A 26,642-nucleotide genomic window follows, 5' to 3' on the forward strand; every position below is an offset into this window, starting at 1 on the left:
AGTACGACGAATAATAGTGTAGATTCTGCTGTAGCAAACATTAAAACGTACACGCGAGTCTCTTCTCAGCCTCCAGTTTGTAACTTTTCCTTACGAACGTATCTTCGTCAAATTCAAGAACGCTTCGTACAGGCGAGCGGCTGTGAGCCAGCCAAAAAGACAAAATATCTTATGAAAATAAAAGCTAACTGAATATATAATGAGCTGTATCTTAATTTTTACCATGTGCATATTCCTGTATCGTAATAATTTCTTTCTAGTAAATTCATATCCAAAATATCTCTTTTAAGGGGTCCAAGTCAACGTAGTCAATAAATACATACAAATAGATTATGGCAGAAAGCTAGATGTTTTATGTCTAGTAAACAATCGAAGTGTATCTGCGCTAGCGACGACTGTGCGACTACATGAGGTCAAGCGGGTCTCTTACTGTGTTGTGTGTCGAAACAGAGGACGAACTGCAACCATTAAAATACGGACACTAATTTTTATTATATATCATATAGAATAAAAGCTAACAAGTCAACTCGTAAGGTCTAATTTAATATAAGACGCTCGTCTATCTGAAGTCAAAAGACCGGCTATCGTCACAGCTTCGAAGTTCAGCTTGCCCAGACGTGGTTTAAAATTTGAAGAGAAATGTCCTCGATTGATTACGACGCTGAAATAGATGGAACTGCAGAGAAGCGTTAGCAGTTTTGAATGAAATATAAGAATCTGAGAAGTTAGAATGAAAAACTTAAACGTGCATGACAAACAACATTCAAATATAGGACCCACTGCTTTAGAAGAATCGGGCAACAGGTTTCAAAAACAATATTTATTTCTAAACACTTTTCCCAAATGATCTTAAATTGTTAATAATATAATAAATAGTTGAATATGTAGTATAACTGATTTTAGCTTAGTCTATGTCTGATACATCTGGCCCCGCATCACGGTAGTTCTAGTTAGGCCAAGACGCCAAAGCGCCTCGGAGGTTTGTTTTCAAGCCACGTTAGCGGATAGAGGCTCCTTGATGTTTCTCTGCGGCGCCCGCTAGGCCTTCTTCTGCGTCACAGCAGCATTGCTTTACCCTTTCTCTTGCACGTTGGTGCACGCAGAGCTCCATCGCTCTCATTCAAGGGCCTACACCCATATTGCGATCCTCAAGCCACGCCTTTAAGGGCCTCGTTCCTCTCCCAAAAGTTACTCCGCAGTTACTCAGCATCTACCTTATCCGATCATCTCCTCCAGGATTACGTCGTTGACGTAGCAATCGATAGGTGGCGTTGTGATCTCTATTCGTGAATAAGAAGCACGAAAGCAGACAACAAACATGGCTGGGGTGAGTGAAGCCGGCGTTTCTAAACGTACGGGAAGGGGAAGTGAGGGGAGATATCGAACTTCGCTTAAACCGGGCCCTTGCACGGTAGGTTGCAGATCTTGTCCAAAGCTTTGAGACGAGCGGCAAGTTCTGAAGGAATTAACGGCAGGCAGGCTGGCCGGCTAGGCCGCTGCTGTACGATGCGCAACTGTGGGGCCTATTATTACCTGCTATGTGTGATGTATAACGATCTGCTCGGCTATATTGCAGCCGAGAGCTCAGTCACTGTCTAAGTCCTTTTCCCATCGATACGTGTTGCATTGATTAATTCGATAGATTGGTGTCGATAGTGGGCTCTAGCTGCTACTTACGAGCCTGTCTAAACACTAGATGTCCTTTTATTTTACGTAGCCTGTCTCTTAGTCGGCTCATGAAACTGCAGCGATTAAGAAACAATGTTTCAAGTCGAGCCCAGTTGAAAACCGTAATTTAAGCAACAACAAGCTTAACGTTTCTCGCACAGCTTAACAGTAGCCGCCCAGAGTCAAAACTGGCCCTTTATAAAAGGGCAGGGGAATGATTAGTTTCAAAAGTTAGATCGGAACCACAATGCCGTGTACTTTTGCTAGAAACAAAAATACTGGCTAACAACCCAGCAGCCGAGAACGAATATTCGACTATATATACATACATATATATATATATTCCGATAAAACCTGTGTGCGGATAAATTGGATGAATAAGTAAAACAAATTAAAACAACGTCCATGAACTATACACGAAGCAGCTAATATGGATTGGGTCAAAGAGAGACGTTTGGGGTCATGTTTGAACGTAACGTTCAAATGGGGAACAACCGATTTAGTGACAGATAAAACGAATAAAACAGTATTTGAAATGTAGCAAGTGTAAGCTATGAGCATTAAGTTATATGGCAGTTGATGAGAAATATGATGTTAAACAAGCAGCATTTGGAAAAACCTATATACTGAAAAACACGGTGAATATATAATAGTTACTTATATTGTATGATTCAAGTCACGAAAATTCGTGGAAACTAGCGTGCATAAGTGACTATATAGACTGAACATCGTAATAAGATCAGCATTGACGTATGACTGAGTTTTGTAGTGATATGGATCGATCGCTGTAGTACTTTTCATGGGAACTAGCGAACTATCTTGATGCGTTATATCACATATGTGTAGAAATGCATATGGTTCCGTGACGATTTATCCCACACAATTCTTTATATTACAGCATGTACCATAATCCTCTAGAAAAATTCTTTTATGGGTTGGGTTTTAAACGACCTCCCTTCCTCCTAACTTCTTGGTCTGTCAACTAATTACTTGCAAGGGCTACTGAGGCCTGTTTCCGCGTGCCACAGACATCAGAAGTAAACGACTTAGCAAATCAAATTCAGTCATCAAGACCTGTTTTGCTGGCAATCCTGTCTCAATCTGTACAAGTACGAGGGTTGATTGAACTCATCTCCCAGGCGAGAAAGATACGATGGGATTCACTTATAAAGGAACTTTTAACCGTTTTAGAATGACATCGCCCCGTCTAAACGTTTATTTCTGGCTACATAAAATGTAGCCAGCTAGCTGGAAGGTTACTGATGCTTGGCTTTTTTTCTTGGGTTTTTTTCTGTGCCTGGACTAACTGTTTGCCCTATTATCGCGTATTCTAAACGCACAAAACGCTAACAGCAGTTGGAATTAAGACATATTTTTCAGCATCCATTTAGCATAACGAGTAAATTAAGGACAGATAAATTGATCGTATTTACAATTTGCTCATATATGAGTACTCCGTATATATATATATATATATATATATATACGTTACTTACACACGATTTGGTAAAAAAATAAGATCCTATGTAACGTAATGACGATGTAGCTAGGTTTATCCATGATTGCAGAGCCTGGCGCTGTGTAAATTGGCACTAAGGGCAGCACCCTGCAAAACGGACGAATGGTCTATGTGTTATTAAGTGAATTACACAGCCTATGGGTTAAAAAAAGGAGTTCAGATACGATTATTTTTCAAGATAAATAAAATTATCGTCAACGTTAAAAAATGTTTTACTTTTAGCATTAAATAGTTATAATGTCGAACAGGATCACATACTTGCACCACTTGCCATCTTATTATATATAGATATTTAGATACATCTACTAAATCATTCGTTCTTCGCACATAAGCTCGTTAATATGTGTTACCACCATCATGTCATTATAATAGTTCTCATTGTTCACGTGCAGTTTCCTCGTTGTGGTCATCCCATAAGTTTACTACATAATTGTAACCATTATGTTACCTTGCCCCATTGCGTTGTAGTAATTTGATTGCATTATTTCAATACTTCCTATCGATTATTCTGCCACTGTCAGCAAAAATTTTTTCTAGTTTCTGCCATGTTCTTTACATGTTATCGCCTCGCGGTTGTTTCGCTATCTCGGGGCAAGCTGGCCTCCACCTATAAAAATCCTTGTCAATATGAAATCGGTGAAGTAAGCGATTCCTCTTAGGGTGTTTTACAGATTGTCAACAGAAAACTGCCCAAAAAGTTATCTTTTTTTAGTTTACTACGAAGTCAAAAAAGTCTTGATAAGTCGTTTAGCTTTTGCCGATTCGTTCATTCGCTTGCATGCTTGCTATGTCCGGCGCAACTTTGAAAGCACTTCAACATGTATTTTGCATTTTGAAACTTTCGACTATGTTTTCTTTATTGAAAAATAGATGTATTTTTTTTTGGTATATAAATGAAATGAAGTGTTTCTAAGTAGTGTCAATACTGTAAAGAATCTTTTATGTACCAGGATGACTAGGTGCCGATTTTTTTTGCAGTACCAACGGCTTTGAGCCGGACGAAACTGCTTTGAGGACAAGCCTCCTTGCCTTGGGTGACCTCTCACAGCAAGCACAGACGAAAGCATGGAAAAACGACTTTTCGGAAAATCGTCCAGTTATCCTCAAGAAACTCACCAAAGATTCAGACGTATTAGGCTACTTTAGAAGACTATTTGAAGGTACGAAGACTTTTAGAAAGGGTTGTGCAGAGGGCCTAAATTACAAACGCAGATTTGTTAACAGCTGTTCCAGGGGAATCCACGCGCACTCAAAGCACAGCTGGATTGGATCTAACGCGTTATAACAGCTACCGAACGAAAAGGGAACGAAACACAATGATCTAAGGTGTCGGGTCAAATGCAAGTCAAGGCCGTCGAAAGCTGCAAGACCTAGATCAGAAGCGAAGCTATATCTCGCCATCATCGGTAAGATGTATATTATGAGTTTATTCCAAGTAGTTCTACTGTTAATAAAGGGTGGTACATAATGAAATTGCATAATATTGTATACCAAAGTATGCCCAAATTCTTTCACCAAGATAATGTACCGAGTTACATTATCGCTACTTATATCGCATTTTTCGTAAAAAAAAAAAGTTATATTGCCTTAATCTCTGCATATGTCAAGCCAGCGTCCTGTGTCCCGTCATCCTACCGATAGTCAAAAAAGATCCAAAAAGAGAAATACCGCGAAGTAATTGAGAAAGTTTAACAGGGCAACAGAGGAAAGGGCAAAAGAAAAAGCTGTTTCTACGATTGAATTCGAAAACTGTTCTAGCGATTGGAAAAAAACGGCGGTACATCTGTGATAACCTTAGCATGCTAGCGAATTATCAATGTAAGCTTCAGTTGATAAGATATCTTTGAGTCGACTGGGTGGTGAAGAGAATTCGAGAGTAATCAACTTTTGGCTAGGTAATCTATTTATACGACAATAATATCTAGACATCCATATGACACCATTAATACCGAGAGAAAAACAGTCAAACACGTTTTTCGAAGGTACGGGCTGTTTCCGAAACTACCTTCGCAGTCTGTCGAATAGAATTCAAGCTATTATAGGGCTAACTAATGTAGCATATTTCATGTCGCATATTAGTCGTGAGTACGTGTTTAAATATGAGAGTTGCGGATCCTTAGCTTGTTTGACGGTCTAGCAAGATTTCGTTTTATAGTAAGAACAAATGAAAGGACTCGTATAAACAACATTTTCGTTCTACAACTTCATTTGTGAGGATCCTCAGTGAGTTCTCCAACTCTTCCGAGGTATTAGGTTATAGTAAAAAGATACGGTACTATTTAGGCTCTCAGAGCTAAAGCATATTTCAGGTTTTTGCTTGCCCCATAGGTATTTAGGCATATAAAAATATATGTATAAAATAAAAAAAAGGGTGATCTTCAGTTTTTTTTCTTTTATACATTCCAGGTATAATTGCATTAAGAATGATTAGTTTTGAAGCTAAAAAACCATAGTGAATAAAGTTACTTCATTATTCGACCTGTTATTACGATTTGTCCTAAATCTATTGAAATTTCTAGAGAGACTATTGACCTTCCTTCATATACACATGCCTCACTTTTCCCGTATGATTAGTCGAAGCAGCAATTTTTTCGCAAAAAAATATGTTCCGAGCTGTTATCTAAAAAAATACTTTTTTTTTTCATAAATTTCAATTCCTATTCATAAAATGAGCATCGGCGTCCGACGGTGTCATTGAGAGAAACGCTTTGTCCGCTGAATTCTACACATTTTCCGAAAATTGAGCTCGAATTTCGAAACGTTCTATCTATGTACGTACAGATTTTTATTCGTATAAATGAATTAGCAACGAAAACATTACCTGGGAGCAAGCATAGCAAATTGTGAACCGAAGCATTTTATAAGCAACTTTAAAAAAATGACTCTAATTCTACCTAAGCCTACTCCCTAGATAGATAACTAGTCTTTTCTGCTGTGTGCAATTTCAGTCTGTTTAGTCCGCCCCTAATCTTTTTGCTGTACCGGATGCGACCTAAAAATATTGCCAAAGCGCATCCGCCGCTTCTTGTCAAATTTCGAATTTTCTATAGTTAAGTTAGCGAAATTTTTATGTTTTCTTTCCATATATAATTATTTCATATCATGGCTGATCATAAACGGACGGGAACTAAGTTTTTTTATGGGCTATGCATTTAGGAAACTTAGAACGTTGCGCTTCGGATTAAACAATCCCTAAAAGATTTGACGATTCCCGGTGTGCATGAAGTAAGGAAAAACATCGACAGAGCAATAATTGTACTCAAATTTATTTTTATCCATCTGTTAAAATAATTATTAATGATAATAATTATATTATATAAATAATCGTACGATTATAATAATGGCAAACCTTAACGGTTCGCCGCAAAATAGTCGGTATTTCCACTTTGTTTTCTCACCATCTCGTTTCGCCTTTCCCCGATCGACGAAAGAACCTTTAATTCCTGCTCGTTGAATGTTTGTCATGCGCCGTCATCCTCTCTTGCAGGACGTCACCGCATCTGGTACACCGTCGTCATAGACATTGCTTAACTATAGCATTAATTGTAATAACAATCATAATATTAAAAATAATTTTTATTATAGCCGTATTGGTTTAATTCTTATGGCTGTCGATGATAATTTTGTTTGTTTTCTGTTTAGCACGATCGCCGCGATATTGTTTTATGACACTTCATGACGTAGTATAAACATGTTTTCTCCGTCTAAATAATCTATTTGCTTATGTATATATTTTTTTAAACGCACGCTTCCTTACTGCCTAGGCGCACCACACTGAATTTTTTCCTCCTGAAAATAGAATTGGAAAGACGCGTTCGGCGATTTCCAGCCATTTTCGCATGCCATCGACTGACCCAAACGAGGTGACTTACCGTTTGTCTCTGTTTCGAAATGCTGCTATAGTGATAGTTCGATGTTTTTATTGTTATTTGTTCCTTTTTCTTGTACTGCTGTCAGCTCAGCGTATTTGTCCCTTCCCTCTTTTACAGAGATATGAAGATGAGTTGCTTACGCTCATTCTAGTTATCGAGATTAAATGTAGAAATTTCATTGCACCGCTACCTCGGATAACTTGAAGCCAGTCGTTCGTATAGAAGGCATTTTAGATAAATGTGTCAACATCATTTCCAAGCTATGAGCAGACAGTTAATAGCGGGGGGGGGGGGGGGTAAAACCGACCCTCTTACCGAATTAAAAACGTATCTGAGGAGTAGCGAATGCTGAATAGAGACGCTACAAGCGAGATAGCATTTCATGGATATCATTGCTCTGATGCAGCATTTTGGCCTTGACAAAACTTTGTTGTGATAACAAGCTTTTTTTCGTTTCGAATGATGTTATTGTTACCGTCGCCACTGTCGCTCAAATTTACAGCTTTGGACCGACCATGGCAGTTCCACTCCGGCGTACGTTTGTACGTAATCAGTAAGTGCTACGATTTCATTACGCTCGTAATCAGTGGCTTTTTTTTAATCTGTTATATTTTGCGCCTATTTTTATTCGACCCTATTTTTGACCTATGTTTCGTAGCAGGTTAGGGATACTTGTATTCAGTTTTTACGGTGATTGTTGACTGTGAGCTGATGCGTCACGCTACCAGTGTCATGCGGCCTTTATACGATGTTACTCGCTATAATTTTTACGGTCTCGTCTATGATATGACGCGGTATGATGCAACGCGACAGTTGTTTTTATATTTATACGACTTGGTCCTCGTAAGGCTTTTCGGTTGACCGTCGTGATATCGTGGTTGAAAGTTTTCATCCTGTCATATTTTCTCGACATCATGGTGATTTGGATCCTCAATTGATTATTGTTGCGTGATAACAACATACGAAAAACATGGAACTTAGGACTGAGCTATTTACTAAATGCTAGCTGAACAACAACATTGGTAGTAGCGCAACTTTACTACGGTAGCCAATATCGTCAGTACGTGCATTGGCCCCTTACAATTCTGGTTCCTGTTATGAATATGGCTTTGTGTCGAGCGCGATTTAGTCAAAATGTTCTCGTACATAAATCGAATTGATGCTCCATTAGCTCAAATGGCCTTTACTAAGTTGTTCTGCTCTGTCGCTCGCCATTGTCAATATTCGTTCTTCTTCGCGGTCTCCTACAGCGTCCATGTCCTCTCTCTTATGACGCGAAGATTAACATATATCCTATTTTCAGAATCACATCGATTCTCGTGTCCGGTCATCATCAGATAATAGTATTGTTCAGTTAGGGAAATATGTTTAGATTACCGTTAGAACGATAGAGTCGATTTTTTTTTATCCTTAGTGTTCTTCTCGTGAGTATATCAATTAAGGAGGGAGATTTCTCTTAATTGGCTTCGTGCATTGCCGGTTTTAGATATGTACGCTATACTATGATTGCGGCCGCTTGTATTCGACCAGTTCTCAGGGGGTTCATTTGCTGATACCATAGTACACTCGAGTATATGATAGGCTACGTTTTTGCCCGATGAAGTGTTGTCACCTAGCAGACGAAACGGCTATGTACGAATCGACCATCAATATCAACAAGTGTATGTATATATAGTTTTTGAAACACTATGTATGTAAGCATGATATTGTTGCTTGAGAAGATCGTAAAAATAATGGTGGTTATGAAAACACATATGTTACCGTAGTGTAATACCGGAATGGTAACGACATTTTGATGTGAATGCGATCTCCTCAGCCGGTTACTACGTAAGTGCCACAATCGTGCCACAACCTACGAAATCCCTGCATGCACATCATACGTGTATGATAGAGGTAATAAATACTCTTCTGCTGGATAACAATGTTCGGGACCCTTCAAAGCATAGGATGCGCCATAGAATGAACGAAATCGACTAATATAATCATTACATTATGTCGTAGACATATAATGGGCACATGCGTATGCGTATGGGCATATGGGTATCTTTCTATATATGTGGGTATCTTCATAGCGACTAAGGCAATGATACATCCTTTATGCTTGAAAAAAAAATTCATCAATTGTGGTCATCTCGAACGGATCATCTTGCTTGATTATTCACACAACATTCAAAATGCTAACACAATCTGGAAAATTCAATTTTTATTAATGTCATATTGTTTCTGCATGTTAATTATGTCGCCCTGCTACCTCTTACTGTGGCCACATCTGGTTAGCTTGACCATGCTCAATTAGTCACCAATTGTTGTGATCACCTTCATTTGAGGTTTTCGAACGATTACGTTTGCTGTAAACCTCAGCCGTCCTCGACTTAGCCCTAACGATCGCAGTACCTTGGAGTCACTTCAATATTATATCCTCAATCATGCTGTGCTTACTTAAGATCTCTCACTGAACAGTTGGCGGATATCTGCACGTCCATCTTCTGCCGGTTAGGACCCCTCGGTCAGAATCGCGGTCTAGCAGGACAAAGCTGGCGCTAGCATCCGTAATCAGAAAGACAGCGGCACCAGTACAATGGTTGGCTATCTACCGATGAATTAGATACTTTTTTTTGACCATAAAAAGTATGCCAATGTCAGTTTTTTGGATAGGTTAACAATAAGGAGAGCTTTAGATAAATGGCAATGTTTGGATCGGTTGCCTTTGCCGTACTCTTTAGTTAGACATTGATCATTTACAATTGATCCGCTTTTTATTTGCCGAGTAGCGAATCCATTTGTCAATGCCATCGTTTTTGTTAATATCCTCTTCCTATTCTGTTTTTGCCCTGTTTACATATTAAACATCGCATTTAAGACTTGTGTATAATATGTCTATTCTTTCTGACATAGTAGTCAAATACCGGTAAGTAACGTTTAGAATATATCTATATGGTAGGATGAAAATATTTACGTGTGCGGCAATACGGAGTTTTTGCTTACATTTATACTGCGCTATCTAGCTATTACGTTTAAATTTATGCCCAGACAATATTACGCAATAATTAAAGCCTTACGCAAGGTAATATAAACGAGAAATGACAAAAATGACACGTGCCAGCATCAAGTGGGATCTTGGGCCGCTAAAAAGTAGCGCACCAGAGTGCATATACCTCAACATCATCAAACGTCAAATGCAACTCACGTGTCATTTACGCCTTCAAAAACATTTTTGAACCCCTAATACCGAACGTTCGGCCCCTCAACTTCAGTAGAGTAGAAAATGGGGAAGCGAAGAGCGACCTGTTGGATTTTTCTTCACTTGGCTTCATCAGTTTACAGTGCAGAGTCAACCGCTCCCAGCTGGCAGCTGCCCAATTAGTAGGTTCACACCCGTAATTTCCATGTCTTACCATCGTAGCTCAGTGTTGTTCTACACACTCATTAATTTTCTGCATCTTTGAGCCATCAGCGAGAAGATCATGTATCGCCTAATTTTTCTTCTAACCCGTTTTTCGTACTCGTCGGCGTGAGTCATTTTTTTAACACCCCGATCCTGCAGACGTTATCGTCGTCGTTGTTGGTGTCAACGTTTAGGCGATGATGCTGACGAAACGGCTGAATACATAGGAACAGCTGAAATCGTTCTGCAGGAAAAGATTCCGGCATAAACAAACAAAACCATTGTCCGCCTTTCGGCAGTAAATACAACCTTCAAACCGATTGGATAAACATGCTTACGTGCACGTTGTGAAGTAATATGAAGAATGAGTGTAGACGATCTGAGTTGTGCGCCTGAGATGATAGCGAAGCCGATAATCTCAATATTGGGAGATCCGTTTCGATCAGCCCTTCCATTGGTTTCGCTATTTTTTTGCTAATACACTCATTTCTCACTTCTTCGAATTGTATAATATTAGAAGAGTGGCCCAAGTTGAAAAAATCTAATAATAATCTTACCATATTACCATTATGGAAAATGTATTGAGGTGTATTTTAACTACTTCAGCTCGAATGAAACATATTTTTAGTCGTCGCCAAAGTTGTTTGTGGTGAAGTAAAAAAGAATCATGTTAATAGTAATTGCACACCAACCGTTACCTGATCACGTAATGGAAAATGGCGGCCGACTGTAGTTCTGGTTCAGTATAGAAGGCATAATTCATACGTGAAAGTGACTGAATATTAGCAGAGGCCATCTGACATCGACACAATCTATCTGTTTCCGTTGTTACTGATTAGATGAATCAGCTGGCTTTATTCAAGGACATTTTGGCTTCGGCACGTGCATTCAGAAGTGGGTCCGCGGGGTAAGGACTGAATAGCTTCCATCGGCAAGTAACTATCACTGCTACTCGCCGCCCTAACAACGCAACGACCGTTGAGGTCACTGCAGACTATTTGCTCGTGACGCTTCTTATTCCAGTATCGCCAAATGACAAAGTCAGTGAACTAGACACCTAAAATTTGCTTATTTTTTTCAAAAGAAACTTAACGACGAAGCTAGTATGTGACACATACCATTAGCTAGAGGAACGTAGAAGTGCCTCAGATTCGGATAGCGTCCGATGTCTACTATAACTCACACTCAGCTACGCTACATATACACGCACATGTGCCAAATAGTGCCTTAAATAAACACTCTGATGGATCGTAGCGAAGGCAAACATTACACTTTAGGTAAATAGGATGGGTGATTAAGGCCTATTCAAACTGAAGTGATCATTTTGATATGACAATTATCCTTGCACATATGTATGTTAAAAGTTTGACAGCGTGACCGAGATCAACGTTTTACAGTTACTAAAATACAATAGATGGCCAATCCTCGTTTGGTCAGCATTAAGATCCTTTTAGATAGTTTGGTCGTCGCATCGGAAAAAAAATCATCCGCACCGATTCGATCTAACGGATCGATCGTATTTTTATAGCTTCGACTTGATTGATATTTCATGACTTTGCTTTGGTATCATAAATAATAGCGAAGTATCATTGGTAAATCGACGCGTACGGTGTATCTGCAATTGTTTGTCTGCACTGCCCAAATTTATGTTTTTGCCCACCTATTGTTTTGATGTAAGTGAGATCTGTGTTGTAATTCGCGGTTCTGTAAATACTATTGCTATGTAAGTTGTCGCTTTGATCGGTGTCGGAAGCGTCAGCCCGGTATCACGGTTTATGCTGTTGTTGTCGAACAGCAAAAGCGGTCGTAGTACTGCTTATCGTAGAAAATCGAAGTAGCCTAGCACACACGTTCACTGTGCCTCTAGGCCGAATACAGGGAAAGCGCCTGTACAATCTTCGGATCTTGTCGTGAGCCTTCCTTAAACTCGTCCAGCGTTAATTGGTTGTCGTGGTTCTGAAATACAAACGCCACACGCGAACACAAATTTAGCAGGTAGCGTCACGGTTGTAAGACATGTACGGTATAGGTAGTCCACCATATAAATCGCAGGGGCCGTAATCTAACGAGTTTTGACCCATATTAGAAATGCAAAGGTATTGATAGAAACGCTTGGTGACCATTGGCTCTGTACGAATGGCTAATTTTTGGCCTGTCGAACGCAAATGTCTCTTAGTCTATCTAGCACTCTTTGGCAATGGTGGAGCTCTAAACGGTTAGCCTCTTATCAGTGTAAACGTTTCACACCAATTGCAGTATGCTGCTTCTTTCAGTGCCCTCCTTCGGCCGCATATAGAAGTGGATACAAACGTCCAGTCATCCCGATTAAATAAACTAGATTAAATAAAACCGAGCTAGAGTATGTATCGCGCAGAAAATATGCACGTACATGCATGAATGCTATAGGACTACGGTAACAGGAGACAAATCGAGGCAGAATTGGAGCGTTGTTGACTGGGGGTTTATCGTGGCTTCGTGGAGTTCAGACAAATAAGTATTTCGAGTTCTATTTTCGGTCCTACCGTCAGGCACTGCTTCCGACAGCTGACACTAGCTTGAACTTAGCGTTCAATCTGACGATGCGGAGTCCTCCACTAGGTAAGGGGCCAAACCTAGAGTTTCTACCTCTAAGTGACTCAAGGAACAGAGATACGATTTTTGAGCCTAAAGCTCAATGTTTCAAATTTTACACCTGGTATCGCCGTTTTATCGGACGTCTGGTTTCCAACACGAAACGTAGTCTATCTATACGCGATCCAAACACAAGACGATGACGTGTCCCTAAGATTCACAGACAAATACGTTACCCAATGAGCTATCACAGGGACGGATTTTCAAACCTAGAAGTGTTCTCGTGTTTAGTAAGCAAACACGTAACCACTGAATTACCACGGGGACCAGTGTGATTCAGACAGAATATATTAGACAGATCTATGTATCTTTGAGCGACGAGTATTATATATGCCGACAGCATGAAACGTGCTTCCCCGGGATCAGATGAATCGGAAGATGGACAAAAAGTCACGATTTGCCGCGATTACATATGCCTAACACGGTCCAACGTGCCCACGCGGCGCCTGCTGTAATCACTAGTCCTGATCCGTCGCGAGAAAACGCGCAAGCTTGTCCGTCTATACATCCGAATGGACCAACAGTTTCGTACGATAACTTGGTCTCCGAGACGTCGAAAGCCAATAATTCCTTAGCACAGTGTGATACCTCAAAATGGAATAGGTGATTTTTTTCTTATACTTTATTCCCTCAGCTCAAAAAAAGTATTAGCTAGATGGTGCTCTTTTTAGAATAATACATATATCAAAGATGTTCTAAGATAATCCACTCCATATAATATAATATGCCTTAATAGTATCAGATAGACCAGTTTGCACTGACACGCATATCGGTGTGCGGTCGATCGATCTACAATTCATGAGTGACTGCTAGTTCGACGCGCACCGAGAATCACTTGTGGAGACCTTGATTGAAGAAAACTCAGTACAAAGCCTATTGACGAGTCGTTGTCCGCAATAGAAGACTTCAAAGTATTACCGTTGCTTTTCATACTTTGTCGCTATATAAATTCCAGTTCAAGCTAACAGCCCATAAAAGTTCGTGTGAATCAATAGTCCGTCAACTATCTACACATATGCTTTACCGCGTCACCTATTCTTGGGGTTCTTAGTGTTCGTTCGCTGAACAAATATGCTAAAACGAGAGGAAAGTTTGACGGCTAAGGAAGCGAATGTTGTGCTTAAAGGTCGGCAGTCGTTTTCGTGGTGGGTTCAGTTTTCTAGGAATCAAGAGTGTCATGTGAAAGACCAGTTTTGCCGAATTTTGAAAGGACCAAACTAGGCATTCGCGCGTAACGCAAAGAAGTGTTTGTCCTACTGGAGCAGTGCTCACCGGCGTACGCGGATGAACACTAAGAAGATCCTAAGAATACAAGAAGCGCGCAAACACTTGGACATTCAGCAGCCAAAGCTCGTCGGCGGCCCATCCGTTGTCGGCGACTACGATGAGAATCGGATGCGAGCTACTTCAACCCTTCCTTTTTACCGTTTCCTTTCGTCGAAAAAAAACCCAATACAAATTGCTGCAGATGCGTCCAGTGCGCTGACAGAAACTGCGTTCTCAAATGGATGTAGCATAATATTGCACTTATAAAGCGCTTTAAAAACACGTATTTGTATTATAAAGCATTGATGACGTGTCGTGTTGGCTATGTAATGTATTGCTGGTTTTTAACGAGCCACATTTTCCCCCGCGGCCTCGAGGAAGAGGCTGTACGTAGACTGCGCAAGGATAAGTCTTCCTTCCTTCATTTGCATATTCAGCCCAAGGTAATTGGTTATAATATATATCGCATTCATTCAAATGATTTTACAATTCTTACCATTGTGGTAAATTAGTTGCAATATTTTTGTCGGAATACGTCACTCCTTAGAAACTGTGTGATTGCCTTAAAAAGCAATCTCCCTTTATTGTGTACTCCTATGCGGACGAACAGTAAACTGAACTAGAACAATTTCCTTCTAGGGATTTAACTTTTTACAAATCAAATTTACTATTACATCTGTTTAATACACGAAGGCATCTATCATTAAACTGGTAGTCTACCTAGAATCTGGTCCGTATGCTTCATCGTCACGTTAGACAACTTGTTGTCCAATGTTGGTTTAGGATACTTCGCTTAGAGATAAGAATCCTGAATGGCTCAGAGCCTGCTTAACTTTTTTGATACGACCAATAGAATTGACTCGGCTAAAGGCATAAATGCAGCGTTCGCGTGATGCGGCTATGTTTAGAAAAAATTCTTCGATGGACAGTCATCCTATCGATCTAATAGTCGACCGTAAACGATTTTGTCGGTCCCTGAAGTAGGCGCGCAGGGGAAGGTCTATGAAGAGTCGTACCGTTAATCCGGACAAATGAGGTTAGTATCGATCGTCACAGCGAAAGCACTGTAACTAACAGGCACTTGTAACTGGACTATAGATATGTCCTATACATGCGACCCTGTTTTATAATGCGTTTTTTGCAACCGATGAAAAACCGCGGCTAGCGAACAAAGTATAGCCATAAAACGGAAGTAAACGTTTGTAATCGTACGTTATATTGAATCCCTTGCGAATGCCTCTGAGCGATGTCTCTGAATCGCACCTGGAGAATACATTCTTTAAGAGTTTAAAATTCTACTGGTTTATATGAGAGAATCTCGTCTTCTACACACGATAAGATATTTATTAGCTTCGATTTTAGAAAAGTGGTAGTAGAACTTTTCTTCAGACCAATACAGATAAAAAGGCTACGGTGCTTAACGTTTGAGGGCTTTAGCGGATCGATACGCTAACGTTTAGCGTCAGAGCTTTTTAGATAGAAGCACTTGTGTGTGTGCACCTCCGTACACAGCTTCGCATAGGTCAAACAAAGCCAAAAACAAGCAAAGAACGAGATTGAATATATGGTCCTTGCAGAGCCCGAAAATATCTAATTTTTGCATACGAAGCATTTTAATACGGGAGCATTAGGTTTTTGAATCGTAAATTTTATCTTTATCACCGTTTACAGAAATAATGAATTAATTGCAGGAAAACAGTTATAATAAAAACAACAAGGGCGCAAACGAGCAATAGATTAACTTGCAGCGGGCTGTTGCGTTAATATAATAATTATCTGATATTATTTTTTATATGGCGCTTTTCATTTACAGGCTAGTAGAGTAAGTGTAAGCAGTATTTCATTAGTGGTCACGAGAGTAGCGGTACTATGAGAAAGCGTCAAAAGCCATTTAAGGGAAGCTATCTAAAGGGCCTCTTTTAGGGAGGCTAGAAAGAGCTTGTTTAATTGGGGAAAAAAGCACGGAAATTACTGTCTAGCATAAGTTGTAATTTTAGCTCCACTCAACTCAACAAATTCACTCTTTTTTTTGACGAAATACATTTCAGCTTTCATAGGAGGATGCCTCTGGTAATGAAGATGCCCATGACCTTTTGAGCAAAATTACCTGCTTTCTGACTTCTAGTTGACAAATATGGCCTACAAGATGACCTAGCACTTTTTAGAAGCAAAAGTCAGTTTTCTTAGTTCACACGTAGTCATTCAACGGGCAATATAACTCTTGCTTTTGTATTGTTGTTGTATAGTCAACAAGATACTTACTCTATTTCAATCGCATCCAAGAAAATTCTGCCTAATGAACTCCATCTCAACGAACTTCATCAATAGACGCATACATGGAAAGTACAGAGACCTTTTTGAAGTCTAGCTGAATTTTATTGAAAGTTTGAAGCTATTATTTTTAGTGGAAATAACATCGCTGGCTGATTCCGCATCTGTAATCCTAAGGTTAGACTCCGAATGTGATTCTACCTGCTCTCAGGTTTTGCCACTACCGCCGACTGAGGGCAACGCGAACCGACATAAAAGGTACATTAGTTGTGTTGACCGACGTATTGATATCTGCTTGTTATTGTTGTCACACAGTCCGTTCCAACGACTATTATGCCTGCGCTTCAGACTACGGTTGGACGTTCGACTGAACTCAGATCGACCGTTCAGCGCTGAACTTAGCGGGCGAAACATAAACCGATTCATTCTTCTTCGTTTGTGACCACATCGCGAAGCATTAACAGTCAGCTACTATCGATTCCATCTGAATAGCTTATACTAAAGATGAAGGTATATCTTAATAGTCGTTGTCCTCTGCTGTGGCTTCCACTGCCATTATTTTAAAGTTAAACCAAGGACAGCCCGAATCGCTAGCCCAAGACCTGGTGGCCTATCCTTTCTACCAGAGAAGCGTTCAGATAGAACACGAGTAGGCCGTCTCTCAGCCGCCCTGGCTGACACCTTCTATCGACCTGGCAAAGACCGGGTTAGTGAGCAGCAAATCAGAGTACCGACTTAATTGAGCTGCTGTGCGATTCTTGAAACACCATTTTGATTTCGTCCTATCTCAGTCCAGGCGTGTATGTCTTCTTGTCAGTTCCGTTGGCTATTCTTAGGTGTGTAGCTGCACGAACTGACCTGGCCTCGTGGCTTCCCAAGGCAGTGGAATCTCTAGTGCGACTGTACAGTTTAATAAGTTGGAGAAATTCAACTCAGATGTCCACACAACCAGGTCCTTTGTATCTAGACGTGCACTGCGCAGGGTGGCAGGCATATACGTTAAATGCTGTCCTGCTGCTGCGCCTATCGTTGTTGTTGATTCGAAGTTGTAGGGAAGTTATGTGAACCGATTGCTATTGCAACACGTTTTTCGCAAAGGAGCGAGCTTTGCTTTTCTTTTCGATAGCAGATTAAATTCATCTAAAAAAAATGAAATGTACCAGGATTGGGAAGCTGTGTGGAAACACAATGTACCACGACTTGCCATCGTTATTACAACAGTATAGTACGTCTCACTGCAAAATGCACCGTGTGCATTTCGACTCATATTGGTAACTTACATAATATCTGGTTAAACGACAGAGCTGTTTTTTGCCTTTGTTACTACCTGACCGTGGATGATTCTGTTTATTAGTATATGCATCAAGGAAGACAGGCTCAAACATAATTTCCAAGATATTATTAAGGAAAAAATTATACTTTAGATAATTCGTTTATTATCAGAGCTGCTGCAGAGACACCATATATACATACATTCTAAATATAGTGCGTGACATAAGGCACTACAAGAGCCATCTGTGATGTCATCATTGCCACTAAATTTGTGAGTGGCTAGATTGTCCCAGTTTAGGTAGTTCCGCTAAAATATCAGTAGGTGTTACGCTCGGCTAATGAATGAGTATATACTAATAGTAATATCGACGATTCTAATATAATAAACATTAGCTATAAAAAGAAAGGCAAATGCTTCACGTGGATTTAGCCTGATAAAGGCATCAAGGCCAACCATTACTCTCAGACACCTTGTACGATAAGAAGCACCACCTGAACTGTAAAAGCTCACGAAACCGAAACGTTTATTAGGAATACCTTTCGAACTGTAACTCGTTAAAACGCGCATGAGCTATATGACACATAGGGCGGCTAGTAATGCGTTCAAACGGAGACGATATTGTTTCTTTACCAGAAATAGTCTGTTTGCCCTATCGAAAACTTCGCTTATGAATATCTTCAAGCTCAACAGCCGCTAAACAGTGCTTCGAATCAACTAACCGTTCAAAACAAACAACATGCGGCGTTTAACTGTTTAGAAAAACTTCAATATCTCGCTTATATAGATGCATAGTCCTTTGCGCACAACGGTTGGGCAGTATCGGCTTCGATACGTACCTTATCGAGCTGTTCAAATATCTTATCGACTCGCTCCCGGGGGCTCTCGTCCTCCCCACCCGCTCCGCTGCCCAACATTTGGTAAATCGCGTCGACTATATTGTACATTTCTTCCCGTGTAATGTAACCATCGCTGTCTACGTCGTACAGTCGGAACGCCCCTGGAACAACCCATATGTATTTCAAACGAATGTAACGGTTATTGTATAAGCGAACTGTGAAAAAGGAACGTCACCTCTCGGAGTGAGGACATAATTAGAAAGCTTCGTGAAGTCATGCAGTTATAGAAATTCTGATGTTACTTTCGACCGTTGATTCACTATTGCCGCAAAGCATGCAATGAATATAACCCTTTTGCTGCGGACCAAACAACGTCTAAGCACTTACAATCGCATGAAGTTGTGGATGGTTTTATCCCGCTAGAGCAACGTTAGTTCAATAGAATGAAGAAAAACTTCTTATAGGGGAGCGCTCCGTTTCACATTCTTCAGCTGGAGTCTAATTATTAAACAACTTTTGTACCGTGTATAGATTTCACCCGTTCGAACCAGCTTCATTTAGGGCTCCTTTTAGGCCTAAAAGCTTTCATTCTGAAAAACGCACGATCCTAGGCATTTGTAAAGTAGCCTTCTACAGCAAACAATCTAAAGGGTCTACACAAAATCTGGACTGAATATTGCAAACTAAACATGGGGAAATTAGCCCGTTCAAAGCGAAGCGCGGAAAAATCCTTCAAAAAATTTTACAAAATCAATTGCCGCACTTTTTACGCAAGATATCCTTCCGGTCCTAGTTATTCGTTTTCATAAATCACGATCGAAGTAAACAACAAGAAAAGCACAAATATCAATTTTGTTGCGTAAACTTATAATAATATCATATAACGCCTGTAATCTCTTTAACTTTAACAGCAAAAAGCGTAAAGCTCTTCCTTCAGTAAAACAAAAAAAGGAAAAAGTACAAGAGTAAATGTAAAATAATTTGCCATTTGGAAGTCTTTATGATGGTATTCCGCCAATATAATTATAGGTTTGAGAACTTTTACATAGACTCGAACATGAAATAGCACGTGTTTATTACTTAATTCAAAGGTACGTTGTGCATACGAAAGCCGTACGATTGCAACGGACGTTTATTACAGCCGTACGTCTGCTACGTAAATATGCGAAGTTTTTTTTAGTCCGTCTATTTTTTATTAGGAAAAGTTTTGCAAAATTGCAATCTACACTGTTAACTGTAAAGAGCAAATCATCATCTTTCCGAAAATGTTCGGATGACCTAACATAATTCTAGAAAAAAAGTCTTTAGGTTATAAGGCGCCATACACAAACCGCCGTGCTATTCCACTCTTTCATATTCTATCTGGCTTGGCATCTGCTTGCTGTCACTGCAAGAAATGAAACTAGGCGGTACTACGAAATATTCTATGAAGTGCACGAACAAAGGTTTATCTTTAGGGTTAACTCGAACTAAGGGTAAATTATTTTTTTGCAACACCTATAAATATTAGAGAGTAGCCTGATCTAGCTGAAATTGTTTATTAACGAAGCAAGTCTATACATATCCTATCAATGTGTTGTCTCTGTAAAAAGAATTCACTTCGAAACTTGGGTCAAAGTTGCCTCTCGCTGAGAACGAAGAAACTGATGGACTATGACCTGTTTTCGAAAACCAACGATGAATTATTGCCTAGATAGTAGACATCGGCACATTAACACTGATAGAAGCACTGTATATAGAATCAACTCATAAGACCAGCTAAACTGTTAACAGTAACTAGAACTAGTGTCAAAAGGTAACGATGAACTTACTTCTTCAACAGAAGTATCGTGTACTACAATAGCAACGGCTTATCGACAGTAATGGCAAACGAGATCGACCACACATTAAGTATTTCACACAGCCGACCGCCACCCCGATGTTGCCAGATTATAAAATCGATAGACGAAATAGCGAACGCAACATGACGGCAGCGCGACTCTACATAGCTAACGATGGATCTTCTATCCTGCCTCGTATTTTCATGTTGTCTCCCGTCGTATGGTTACATGTTCCCGTTTCGTTGTTAGCATGTGAAAAGCGGGCGTTTCCGGAAAACGGAAAGGGTCGAAGTAGGGAATAGTGACGTCTGCAGACGATGAAGACGACGGCTGACAACTGGCAGTGGTGAACCGTACAGAAACAGAGAGGGACGCGAAAGTGACAGTCCTGAGGCAGAATTGCCACACAGAGCAGTCACCGTTATGAAAAGGGTTTCTTTAGAACGCAGTCTTTACCCGGCTATCAGGCCTCTCGCACTTTGGTTTCATATCGTTGTCGCAAACATTGTATGTTTGTTAACCGTCAATTCCAGGCGAACACACGCGTCTCTGGGGCATCATCTATTTCCAATGATGACAAAACGTGCTGGATAAATGCTCTTTTGTTTCTGTTCGAAATGAAAAAAGTGCTCTTTTTTTAGCTTTAAACTTTATTGGTGACCTTACGCAACGTATACTGGCTTAGTACTAAATTATGAGCACAACAGCGTTTAGCAGTGCATAGGTACAGCTGTATGAAGATATGGCCGAAGTAAAAGCTTCCAAGCTTCTGTGAGCTTCAGAAAGATGAATCATCAGCCTTCTACTGTGCTGTCTGACGTTACATGGCGACAGAATGAGAGATTGGATAAATGATAATGAGTTTGTAAAAAGAAAATAACTCAAAGCAGTAAGCTCATGTCGGATCATCAGCATAGCGCTCCTTTGAGCTCACACGCGAGTGAGATGGATCTCAACTCAAGCTAACGAGTCTATTAATGAAACTTTCAGGGCAACTCTGAAATACTACTGATTTGCTGTCAGGCTATTTCTTATTCATCTAGCGTCGGTTGACACCTCTAAACCGGATGAAAATTTATATGAAATGACGACTAGCATATAAAGCGTGAGAAGCCAAAAGTTGCTCGATATCAAAGATGTATGAGATAGTTGACATGCGTGGAAATTATAAATCGTTTGTAAGAAAAGGCCACAGGTTTTCTCTGTGTTTATGGGGAAAATGCCACTTTAATGAAGGAGGAAGGACATGTCTATCGACATTATATTGTAAGCCTTTTATCACTCTTCTCTATAACATAAAAAAGAACCGCAAAAGTTTTGCGAATACAATATAAACGACTATAATAGCTTAAAATACTTACAATCGAGTTTTTCTTCAACGTTTCCCCGCGAAGTTACTGATAGCGCGCGGATAAACTCTTCGAACTCTATAGCTCCATCCTTATTCTCGTCAAATACGCGGAAGATAAGCGATGTGAATTTTGAAGGATCTCCCTGAAATTTACCCATCGCAGTAAAATTCAATTAATAGGTAACGCTTGCTTTCTCTAATATGCTAAATTTAAACAAAATATTCGAGAGGTCTATTATTATACACTATTTATCTCACACAATAATACAATATATTAATGCGAAATAGTAGATACGATAAGTATTATCACAAGGCTATCTTATCGCAAACAAGAGATAACTCCAAAGTTTAGTATCCAATTTAAAAATGCTAAATTAAATGTTTCATTTAGAAGAGAATTACGACTCTATGGTTCTTGATCTTCTGTATTGAAGACAGCTCAGTGTTGTGTGTTTAATTGATATTATCAATTCGATGTTCTAAAGAGCCTGCTCAGAATATGTACGTGAGAGCAGTTTCATGGTCAACAGGGAGAAAAGATGGTCGACGATCAGTTTGTTTTCAGCAGAACATTGGATGAGACGTTGCGACGTTTACTCTCGAGTAGTCGACATTACCTGCCCATTCTAGGATCGTATCTTTTATTATAAGATCTGAGCGTATGTTGGATCGTGAGAATCTGCTGTACCTCAAATGCTCGCCAATAAATCCACCTCGAACAACATCGGCGGTCCGTGGCAGAACTTTTATTTCCTTTGGGCTAACGTACGGAATCCTTTCTCGGCTGTTAGATATTTATGTTAGGTGCCTATCTGAAGAAAAAGAAATAGTAGCGGGCGAATGCGTAATTAATTAACCTCAAGGTATCCAAATGCCGAAGTTAAAGGTTTGCGTGTGAGCTGTCTTATTGTGTTTTCATTTTTATCTGTTCGGATTAAGGTTACGCTACAAATAATGGCTAAATTACACGCGTAGTGGTTGACGCCTATGGAGAGAAATCATCATGTAGGTCAGGTCAACGGAACGATAATTTTGTGATTCGAATCGAAGGTTTTTATTAGTGCATTCAGCTGTTCTTGATAAAGTGTGACGGATAACTCAGTTGAAATTTATTTTTGTTTATAAAATGTACATTGGCTGCTTAGCCCATCTTCGTTTAAGAAAAACACATTTACAAACACACACTGCCTAATGAAACACAATATTAAATATTGTAGTATATTGTGGAAAAGGATGCGGTTGTTGAGGTTAAACATATAAGCGGCATCTACCTTGGGGAAGAACAACTTGTAGATCCGAAGAAAGCCTTGCTCGGTAAGATGACCTGAAGGGCAATCCTTCACGAAACCCTTATGCCATTGGCGAATCTCTTTCTCAGTGACTGAAATATCAAACGTTTAAATTAATTGAACAATGTTAGACTCGCATCGGAGAATTAGCCCTTAGCAATATCACGTATGTAGTATTTGACCTACAATTAGTCCTCGCAACACGGCAAGAACATAGGCGTATCGGTTAGCTGGCCTTTTTTCTAATTCGCCCCCTCTATTAACTAACTGTAGTATGAAAATATGATACTAACAAGATTTGGTTGATTACTTCAATATAGTTACAAAAATGATCCCAACTGTCGTTTACGTGGGTTTGGATCAGCGGTGAGTGCATGCAATCACTGTAGAAAATTTATGATTCGGCACCTATCCCTACAGCCTAACGTGCAGGGGCTTTATGGCCATTACTAAAAGACCCATTATATGAAACCGCTGCTTGGATGTAGGTTGAGCTATGTAATCCGTATCTTGATTAATGGAATAGTACTGCAAGATAGCTGAAGATTTAACACGCACAACTTCATGCGTGGTTCCACCTTGAAAAATATAGTATATACAAATTGCTTTCTATGCATACACACTTATATAGATTATTTGTGGATTTCTAATCCATTGCTTACGACGCGGTAAAGCTTACGGATACGAACCAAGTGTAGCGTCCAAATACTGAAAGACGCTCCTGATACTTCTTGTGAAGGGGGTCCATATTCGAAAATGAATTTAGAATACGTATCGTAGCCAAAACTTTTCAGTCGAAAAGAGCCACTTGAATTTGACGATGAAACCTTGCCCCGATAATATTTAGCTACTTTCGTCTAATCAATAAAGGTTACTGTAATAACAATAAAATTATAAAGAAAATATAAGTGAAGTAACGAAGTGAGCGAGCTTGCTTCGTTTAAAAATATATATTTTTTATTTATATGATCAAAAAACACTCTAGAAGATTTGAGATAACCAGAAGAACCTATTATGTATTATTGCAGATTATGTTGCTTGTGCAAAATAGCTTCACGTGTGTTCACAAAAAACGCCTCACGATCGTGTGAGCCAACGTTTTAATACAAACATAGACAGTTCAAGACGCTTGCTTCTTATAGCGCGATCTCTTTGATTCTCTCGTCGCTTCTGGATGCTGATGTGCGGGACGAAACCTATTCCCTCAATATATGCAGATGGATAAGATCGCAAGAAAGAAGTTGGCCTCCTGATTCCGCCATATTAAGCAACATGACTACACTATGCTCACTAAACACATATGATAGCCATAGGTTGTCTGCTCGCCACTGTCGTCTCTTATTCCATCGACTAGCTAATGACAGTACCGTATCAATATTGTATGTTTATATGGTTGTAGCTATGTTTCTAAAGTATACCTTCGGTACAGAGTATCGTATTCTATTATCTATAGATACACATTCTCCAACTAGTTTATCCTCAGCTCATAGTATAATAGAAATCTTTCAACGAGTTGTGTTAATGTTAAGTTTGCGAAGTCTCTCTCATTTCAAAAATGGGAGAAAAGATATGAGGGAAACTGTGATGACGAGGGCTCAGTTGGTACGATTGGTACGTTTTACAGATACTACTCAAGTTCCAGACCGAGCGAACATAAACAGGGATCTGGGCTAGGTAAACAGCATTCGATGATCCCACCCAGTAGCTACTATCATTTCCGTTTTGTAATCGTTAGTAATAAATTAACAGTGGCGTCGTCCAGCAAAGGTGTTGATAACATTCATATATAGCCAATTTGATCACTAGAAAATAAAGCGCAGATAACGCCGGCTCAACTTTTTCGTTTCATCGTTAACGAATTCAATAAAGTCCCGAAGCATGTTTTGAAAAATCAAGTGAGATGTGAATAAAATGGTCGCGTGCACGCATATATATGCCACGTCTGTACGCTAACATATACGCTATAGTGCACGTAAGTATAAAGCATTCGTCACTGTTGTCTAGCTTTTGTGATTTTTATTATTTATTTTCCAAATTATTTAGCTCTCTTTGCAAAACGATAGGTTTTTTCGATCCAATTAGTTAAGTAAGTTCAAAGAAGCCGAAAAGGAGCGACCGATCACGTACGCACAAAAATACGCGACATCAGTAAAACACATGAAGTAGATAGACGCTTCATGGTAAATCACGCAACGACAGAGAGTCCGGGAAATGGAAAAGCTACATGATGAGACATATTTAGTCGCCTGAAAAAACCTAGCTAATTTATTTATTAGCCTAGTCAGGTGTTTACTATTTCATCATATCCGCGAAAACTCCCGAAAAAATCTTCGCCTATTTTTAAAATAAAAGAATCAAAGTAACATAGCCCAGCGTGAACTTCTAAAAAAAAAGGCTGAACCTAAATTTTTTTGCCGTATGCTGACTGAAGTATTTCGTTTGTGGTGACAACGGAACTGCATCATGCTCACTTTTGATAAGTCTGATTCCAGTTCATCTGCCAGTGCCGGCCGGCTCGACATAGCAATACAAATGAAGTGGAGGAGAGAAGGTAACCGTCTCTTTTACAAACCTATCCTATTAACATCGACTCGTGAAACATTCATACTCGGCAATATCTGACTGGAAGTAATGTAGTTGCAAAAACAAGCTAGTTTACCTGTTGCGCGCGATGTCATACATTTTCTAATTTGATTTTGCTCTAAAATTTCTCTCAAGCTATTTCTGGTAAGAAGATTTTTCTTTGGCTACTGGCAAAGAAGCAAGAACGAATAAAAGGCCAGGTTGATGTTTGCCTTAAAAGCAATATCAGTTGCGTTGTCTATTAGTTATATGGTCGTAATATTAAGTCTGTTTTCAATTCGTGCCGTACTTCCGCACGCCTTAGCATGGGCGATGATCGTAAACGCGTTCATATAGAAGTGTTCTTTTTTTCCCCGATGGGAGAAAGTAGTAGTTGCTTTCCTTCGATGTCTCCTTCGCCAAAGACCTTGCCCCTGTCCGCTACCTTCCGACGCCATAGGGCTCACATACTCACGAGAGAATGCGTAAGTAAGCGCAAAAAAGTAATAGATAGGAGGAAAGAGTTAAACAGTTGAACAGGGGAGAAGTAAGGGATATCGTAGATGGAATGGAGCAGACCGTACCGTTAATGTTTGTCTGCGCTCTCAGAACGGCGCACGGCAGATGCAAGCGCTGTAACAAAGGTCTGGTAATCGTAATTACTCTAAGCAATTTCATTAGAAGGGAAGCGCTAGAAAAAAAAGTCACATTTGCCAGAGATGATTCATAGGCACAGTCAAACGTTCTACGAAACACCATCTAGCGGAAGAACCAGGCGGCGGCGGCGGCGGCGGCTGTCAAGCCAAGTAAAGACCCAACTACAGACAACCGCTAGCTCAATTTCTTATCACGATACTTTGCGAGGTCATCCTTTTGGTGAGCCCGTTCGTTAACTGACC

The 26,642-nt window shown here is 39.8% G+C and overlaps 1 protein-coding gene and 1 long non-coding RNA gene across 4 annotated transcripts in view; one reads left to right on the plus strand and one right to left on the minus strand.

Moving 5' to 3' along the window:
- Positions 1 to 6,431: 6,431 nt before the first annotated feature.
- LOC111243401 (frequenin-2-like) overlaps positions 6,432 to 26,642 on the minus strand; it is a 97,350-nt gene continuing 77,139 nt past the window's right edge. Inside the window, exons 2-5 of one of the 3 annotated variants that reach the window (XM_022788901.2) lie at positions 23,164 to 23,273; positions 21,903 to 22,035; positions 18,722 to 18,882; positions 6,432 to 12,400 (exon numbers count right to left, since the gene is read on the minus strand). In XM_022788901.2, coding sequence (XP_022644636.1) covers positions 12,308 to 12,400; positions 18,722 to 18,882; positions 21,903 to 22,035; positions 23,164 to 23,273 — 497 coding nt within the window. In that variant the 3' untranslated portion in view covers positions 6,432 to 12,307. Of the gene's footprint in view, positions 12,401 to 16,695; positions 17,753 to 18,031; positions 18,382 to 18,721; positions 18,883 to 21,902; positions 22,036 to 23,163; positions 23,274 to 26,642 lie in introns of those variants that run through there. The other 2 variants (XM_022788900.2, XM_086978240.1) reach the window with 2 other exon arrangements.
- Positions 12,873 to 25,017, plus strand: LOC147758749 (uncharacterized). Its single transcript, XR_015319684.1, has 2 exons — positions 12,873 to 14,784; positions 24,210 to 25,017. It is a non-coding gene; the product is annotated as an uncharacterized LOC147758749 (long non-coding RNA).

This window comes from Varroa destructor, unplaced genomic scaffold (genome assembly GCF_002443255.2).
Source record: "Varroa destructor unplaced genomic scaffold, Vdes_3.0 BEIS01000001.1, whole genome shotgun sequence".
In the NCBI taxonomy this organism is placed as follows: Eukaryota; Metazoa; Arthropoda; class Arachnida; order Mesostigmata; family Varroidae; genus Varroa; species Varroa destructor.